General features: G+C 40.2%; 1 protein-coding gene across 1 annotated transcript; it reads right to left on the reverse strand.

Moving 5' to 3' along the window:
• Positions 1 to 4,771: 4,771 nt before the first annotated feature.
• LOC147446072 (uncharacterized) lies at positions 4,772 to 6,136 on the reverse strand. The gene is made up of 3 exons (XM_086526157.1): positions 6,014 to 6,136; positions 5,736 to 5,809; positions 4,772 to 5,646 (listed from the first exon to the last, which is right to left on the reverse strand). Exons 1-3 carry the CDS (start codon positions 6,083 to 6,085, stop codon positions 5,532 to 5,534), a joined length of 261 nt encoding a protein of 86 aa, XP_086382283.1. The 5' UTR covers positions 6,086 to 6,136; the 3' UTR covers positions 4,772 to 5,531.
• Between the last annotated feature and the right edge of the window lie 1,426 nt (positions 6,137 to 7,562).

Here is a 7,562-nt window from a genome sequence, read left to right on the forward strand (position 1 = left end):
TCTCAAAAACACTATGTGTGTGTGTGTGTGAGAGAGAGAGAGAGGGAGAGAGAAAGAGGGGAAGGGAACATGAGAGTGAGGAGAGGGAAGGAGCATACCTGGCTCTCCTTTCTCTCCTCGTGTGTGTGTGTGTGTGGACAAGAAAGAGAGAGAGAGAGAGAGAGAGAGAGAGAGAGGGAGAGCGTTACCTGCTCCTTGCTTGAGGACGCCAAAAAACTCAAATCTGAGATCTGAGTTTTTGGGCGCTCTCTGTTATTTTTTTTAGCCCAGCCAGGTCGCTATGAGCGTCGCAAATTTACAAGTAAATTTGCGACGCTCATAGCGACGCTGGGATTTTTTTTTTTGAGCATCGCTATGTGAGCGTCGCTAATATGAATAGCCTCTTGTAGTGGTGGAAGAGTGAGTAAGGGTTCTTCTCTTTAATTTTGCACTTGGGAGAGTCTATGGAAATTTTGCACTTGGGAGAGTCTATGGAAATTTTGAGGTTTTCACGGTTGTGTATGTGCGAGAAATACAAAAGTAGTTTTTTAAAACTCTCTTTCTCATAGTACATACGTAAAATTTTGCTCGATCACTTAAATGCATGCTCATACAAAATGCTTTTTGAGAGCATAACTTAAGTGTGCATAAAAATCCACGTCTGTGAATCTTAATGAGTGATGTGATGTGAGATGAGAGAAAACACATAAGAGATGTTTTCAAAATACAATAAGAACACCACCGATGCATCCAAAACGTCCAAACCTTAGTATAGCACTTTAAAACACTAAAATCCAATGTCTCTAGCTCAAGATACAACCTTTTGATGCCTAGGTCCTCATGAGGTTAGAACTAAGCGAATAGAGGCTCAAGAGACCCCTCATGGGCCTCTATTCGTTTGGTTATGATCCCTTTATAGTCTTAAATAGTACCTATCAATTACTATCAAGTACAACCCACTCGAATTTGAACTATGAGTACCTCATAAAAAGGTAATTGTTGCTTGTGTGAGATAGCAACATTGGTTAGATGTCACTATCAAGCGCCTTACTTTTCTAGTGACAATGAAAATTTCACCAAAATGGTTCATGGACATTTTCAAAAATGACTTCTCTACGCAATGTTAGCCTTCTTCCTATTGGCTAAGAAGTATTTTCTTACTGGAGCTATAAGGCCCAAAAATGGGTCCATTTCTTTTCCAATGATAAATTTGTATATTTAGTGGTACCACCTTTTGCACTTTTTGGTGGTTCCTTTTATAAAAGATGGGGTATGGTAAAAATTTTACACCTTCAAAATTTATTGGAGTATATAGTTTTAGATTCTACTTTCTAAAAGCTATCCATTGACATATAACAAGTTCATAGATTTTAAACTTGAAACATGAAAACGGGGTTGTAATGTGCTACCAAAGTATTCTCCAAAACACCACTTTTTGGTACCCCCAATACATGCTTTGGCCCTTTTGTGGATGGAGTTTTGGTGTTATTTAAGGTCTTTCTTGTATCTTTTGGTAGCCATTGACTATGACTGTACACCTTTATCAGCTTGACTCATGACTACGTGGTGTATGCACTTAGGCAAGGCTTGTAGCTCAAGATGTTTGGAGCTTGAATTGAGTTTGGGGGATGAATTCCATTGATCTCTTGATTGGTTTTGTGTGAGGTGAGGAAATTAAGGGATTTCCTTGTGTTGTGTTAAGGTACAAGGGTGTGTGAACTTGTGTGTGCACGGTGTCTTTTGCTCCATCAACTCCCTTAGCAGAGGCAGGAAAGGGGTAGGCAAGATTCATAGTCTTATGAAGCAATGTATTCAGGGGGAGAGAGGGAGAGAGACAGGTCCAAGATTTAAACTGCACCCCATAAGGACATTGAACTAGGGTTGGGATAAAATTGCAGTGAATTTAGGGTGTTGTTTTCACCTCTAGTTCACTCCTTATTCATGGTATCCCACTTTTGGTTGCGATCTGATGGTAGAGGTCAAATCCATCCACCATCCCTCAATTTGGACCGATCCTCCTCCAACCTAGACCCCATGCCATACAATGTCCGGGGGGGGGGGGGGGGGGGGGGGGAGACGAGGGGACGGTGACCATTTTAATGGTAAAAATGAAGACTATCATTGGCGCATATAGTATTGTTCTGGAAAATCTTTCACTCAAAGACCTCATATGATGGGATAAGGACTCTTATATGTGTGTCACACTAGAACGGGGGCTTGATGCAGTCATGTTGAGATGGCATGCTTCTATTTTTTGGTGCAAAGGCTCAAGGATATGCTAGATGGCGTCACAAACTCGGCCAACATTGTGCTAGGATGGCCAATTGCAAAAAGGCTATGTACAAAGGGAGTTGAGACTTTCCCTACAACATGGAATGTGGATGCTCTCCAGTGGAAACAAATGAAGGTGGAACAAGAAGTAGTGTCTTTGACACCACTTGCAGGGCACCATGGGAAGGTTTTTACATAGTCAATTTTCACTTTTCAATAGTTTATTCTGATAAAGATAACTCACAGAACAACTTTATCTCTCTCTTTCTCTCTCTCTCTCTCTCTCTCTCTCTCTCTCTCTCTCTCTCTCTCTTTGTGTGTGTGTGTGTGTGTGTGTGTGTGTGTTGTTGGGGGGGGGCAAGCATGCAACCAGATTTTTGCTTTCAAAAACCTTTCTATTCTTAGAGCTCCAATTCTAGCACCTGTGCGTGTGTGTGTGGGGCAAGCGTGCAATCTACTTATTTCTTGGAGACACTTTTCTACTCTTGTTGGAACTCCGATTCTAGATTGTGCTCTCTCTCTCTCTCTCTCTCTCTCTCTCTCTCTCTCTCTCTCTCTCTCTCTCTCTCTCTCTCTCTCTCACACACACACACACACACACACACACACACACACACACACACACACAACCTAGATTTTCGTTCTGAATCTCAAGCTTGTGAGATGGAAAATCTATTTAAAGATTGCAACATCATTGATGAACACCAGCAACAACAAGGAATAAAAGCAACATCACATAATTCCAAAGATGATTTAGTACAAGCCATAGGCTTTCACCATGAGTTTTCTCATAAAATTAGAGAATATTGAGCATTAAAGAAGCAAGAAAAATGGAGAAAGAAGCCAAAGTGTTCCATAGTGATTTTGATGATTACCAAAACAGTGGTTGCAACAAGGTCATTAAATGTTGGCAGGAGGCTTAAATGTGTGAAAGGATACTTCAATCAATTGTTACATCACCCTGCTTTTGAAAATGTTAAAGCCTTCCTAGCTTATCATCATGAACACGATAGCAAGTAATATTCAATATATGTTGAATCAAGTAAAACTTTTCTTATCAATATAGGACCTCAAGTTTAAAAGAGTAGTGTGCATGGGGGATTTTATTCTTGCGAGCTTTCAATTTCAAGTTTTTACAATTGGAACTATTTTTTCGGGCTTTTGAACCGTGATTTTACAGTAATGATATCTTTAAGTATCATTGTTTAGTGAAAAAACTCAAAACCTCATAGTACAATCCTTCAACTACCAAACACTTTTTAGAAATATGGAAGCACAACAATACTTATGCAAAATGAAACTTTATAAAAAGCACTAGCTGTATGTATTTTTGAGCTTGTACATAAAACGTGATTCTCAAAAATTTTGTCAGAGTCTCCTTTGTATGGACACCTTTTCATAAATAAATATGTACACCCTTTCTTGGGCTCCCACATGGGATATATAAATTATAGACTCTTTCGATTGGATGTGTTTGGATTGGATGCACAACGGGGGCTTCTCCTTGAACAAAGTGACTTTTATTAGCTAATTAAACGCTTGTGGCAATGTAGGAGTCATCTACTCAGGCAATAAATTCATAAATACCCAGACAAGGATTACTGGGAACAAATCACTACACTTGGTAACATATTATTTGATATGTATACCAAATGTGGTGCTCTAATAAAAGCTCAACAATTGTTCTAGGAGCTTCCCAATTATGATGTGTTCCTTTGGTCTGCACTGATTTTGAGGAGCCTAGCATGGCAAAGATCAAGATGCTTTGAATTGCTACGTGCATGCGCATTGGAATGGGCTCTCTTAATGCAATTTGCTTTTAGTCTCTTTTAGAAGCTTGTTGTCTGAATAAATAGCAAGACAATGACTGAAGATTAAACTTCACGGGGGCCTCCTACGATGATCTATTAGGAGAGAGAGAGAGAGAGAGAGAGAGAGAGAGAGAGAGAGAGAGAGAGGGAGGTCTACCTCAAAACTAGGAAGGAAAGTTTGACATTAAAATTGTTGTTCCACTCTTTCTAAAATGGATTATGCCATGTCAATTGCAAGTACCAGAAGGTCTTCACAAAGGCCCCCCCAGTGGCAGGCCAAAAACGGAGGATGTTATCTTTCAATTTTGAAATCGAAAGTTAATTGAACATACTATAGTATCGTTGACTCTCTCTCTTTGAGCACCCTCCCTATCTCTCATATGGACAGAGATCACTAGACTCGTACATCACGATTTGATTCAGGTTGATACCAAGAGCACATGGACACAATCGACATAGGAGTTGGGTACGAAGATGTCTTTCTATAGAGAACATCTTCTCCAACTAACATAAAACTATATGCACACTCATCTATTCTATGGGGTACGATGTGCTATTGAATAAATGCGCACATCATCCCATCAGCTAGATATTGAGACTAGAAGATTTAGGAGAGTACCAATAGAGGCCAGGATATGCCAGTTGTGTCATATAAAGCAAGAGACAAAGTACATCAAATTTGTCATTTGTCCAGTATACTATGAGATACGAGGCCACTTTCATTGTCTATTTAGAGAGGACTTTGGACCGTTGGCTAGAGTCATGAGATATCGGGGTCAGAGATGCCTCGGGTTGTTGTTGCTAGAGTTATGTAGACACAGGGAGAGCCACTTGAGGAGATCAGGAAGTGGGAGACATTTGTAGAGGGAGATCACTGACTTGTTTAGAACAGAAACTTGGCATCCAAACAAACATGCTTCACGATAGACTTGGTAGCCATGGTAGCCAGACAAGCATGCTTCACAACAGACCATTGACAGAGCCATTGAGCTTGGGCAGCTAGACGTGCCCAATAAATTAAACATGCTGCAACCAATTCAGAGGATGACATCATAGATGTCGCAACCACTCAAGCGGCCATAGATAACTATGTTGCCGCACATGTAACTAACTTACAAGATGCCAACGTTGCTGCTGAATCACAGGCCAAACCTTTTGCAGATGCTCGCAACCTCTATTGACGATCATGCAGTGATGATCAAAACCTGGCTACATGACTCCCTCATGCAGCCAATACTCCAACCCAATGAGACGAACATCAATGCCACTTTCTAGGCCCCTCTTCGACATGCTACCCATGACGCTGCGAGTCATGAGGCTGAAATTGTTCTTGCTGCAACCTATGTAGCCATTGTGGCCAAGAAAGACGGTCAATAACCCTACTGCAGACAGAGTTGCAGCCGCACCACATGCAGATGAAACTGCTGCGGCCAATACTGCCGCCATCTCCCTCAAATTAAGAGCTGCTACTTAGGCGAAGAATTCTGCTCTGGCTTTCGGAATTGCTCCTGCAACCCCTGATGTCCTGCATGCAATCAGAGATGCAGCCACTTTGGATGATGGCAATGACGCTACTGCAATCGGCCTGCATTTATGTAATCATGCACCCTTTCAAGTCATGGAAGTTACATCACCTCATGCACAAGCCAATCATGGCAAGAAGAGAAAACAGACCGTGGATGCGACCATCCTGAGGTGGTGGCACCTCCCCTCGGAATGTCCACCAAAGTGTCAAAGGGTAGCCAAAGCTTTGAGAAAATACTAATGAGTATCGATGTCACCACATGAACCAGTGTTGCAGGACCATTAGCTCAGTCAAAGCATCTCCAAGAGAATAATCAGTAACCCACATCAATGACCAATCCCAACATTTAGATCCACCACAGAAGCATAAGAAAACTTCTGTCAGTGTCACCCAAGGATCAGAAGCCCTTCTTCAAGCTCTTGAATACCATGCCTTCCGCAAAGAGGACCTGCACAATCCGTAGTAACTTCCAAACTTCACAGCGATGCACACTATCCATGCATCAATAGCACCGCTCACAATGGGATTCGTTTTCCTCTCTCTCTCTCTCTCGCTCTCTCTCTCTCTCTCTCTCTCTCTGCGTTGTTGGACGGGCAGGTACGCGAGCCCCCTCTCTGTCTCTGGGCGTCCCATCTGGAAAATAAAGATATGGAAGGGCTGGAGTCCCCCCAATCATCCGCACGTGCGCGGACGATGGGATGCTCCAACCCTCCCCTTTTTTTCTTTAGACATTTGCATGTAGCAATGTTTTAGAAAATTCAATTTCACAAACATACAGCATTCCCTTTAGGAGGATAGATTCCCTTTTCAAATCAAAACTCTCCTCCAACCAGACAAGTCCCAAACCTTAGAGCTCGGATTTAGACGAAACTATGTGTGTGTGACCCCATCTCCCTCCATCTCTCTCTTGTGCTTTATATTATATATACTATAAGTATAGGAATAAGTATAACTTTACATGCTATATAATCTATATACTACTTACTACATACTATTTACTATAAATAAAAGTAAAACTTTATATGCTATATAATCAATTAATAATATACTATATTATGTACTTTATTTTATATATATACTATATTTGTTATAAAGTCTATATTGCTTGATATGTATTTGAGATTAACCACAATAAAAAGGGGGAGACAGAGCGTCCCCATCATCCGTGCGAGCACGTATGATGTGGGAGCTCTGTCTCCCCCCTTTTTTTGCGTTTTTTATTGTGGTTAATTCCAAATATGTATCAAGCAATATAGGATTTATAGAAAATATGGTAATCAAAAGGAATTCACCTACAATTTCATTCTAAATATCTCTTTCTTCATGTAAGTCTGAAATGCCTTATAATCTTGAAATTGAGGACATCGGAGATCTTTGGACTTTGTCATACTCATGAGTTGCAACAATAATTTCTTCCTACAATGCATACAAACTTACACTTAAAGAAAGCATTGAACAAGACCAAATGTAGACAAATAAATGCATTCAAAATACCACTCAAGAGAGATTTTAGAACTTGTAAGACATTACAACTTGCCTCTTGTATTTTACACGTGCTTGTATCCTCCCACTTTATGCCAATCAACACTTTGAAGAAATCCTCTCCATTATGAGGATTTACACCTATTATGTTTTTTAATTTTAGTGTAATATTTTAAAATAGCCACCAATACTAATCTCTTTTTCAAGACTTCAAATAACTATTTTAAAGCATCATTTTTCATAAGTGCTTAGTGCATAACAGATGTTTGAGCTCTGTGATCATCCGCTTGCAAGCAGATGATCAAAGAGATCAAACACCTACTGTGCACTAAGTACTTATGTACCAAGTACAAAAAAACATAGTAGGTGTTTGAGCTCTCTGATCATCCGCTTGCACCTTCTATATTTTTTGTAATTTAATGTAATATTTTAAAATAGCCACCAAAACTAATCTCTTTTTCAAGAAAATAGTACACTTCAAATAACTATTTCAA

The sequence above is a fragment of the Adiantum capillus-veneris genome, chromosome 12, assembly GCF_014529385.1.
Source record: "Adiantum capillus-veneris isolate H3 chromosome 12, ASM1452938v2, whole genome shotgun sequence".
Taxonomy (NCBI): domain Eukaryota; kingdom Viridiplantae; phylum Streptophyta; class Polypodiopsida; order Polypodiales; family Pteridaceae; genus Adiantum; species Adiantum capillus-veneris.

Bases quoted from the DNA above. Each gene is read 5' to 3' on its own strand.
- LOC147446072 (XM_086526157.1), bottom strand. From the start codon at position 6,085: ATGGATAGTGTGCATCGCTGTGAAGTTTGGAAGTTACTACGGATTGTG. The intron at 5,810-6,013 runs GTATTCAAGAGC...ATTTTCTCAAAG, and splicing joins TCCTCTTTGCGGAAGGCATG to CTTTGGCTACCCTTTGACAC. The intron at 5,647-5,735 runs GTCTGTTTTCTC...ACATAAATGCAG, and splicing joins TCAGGATGGTCGCATCCACG to GCCGATTGCAGTAGCGTCAT.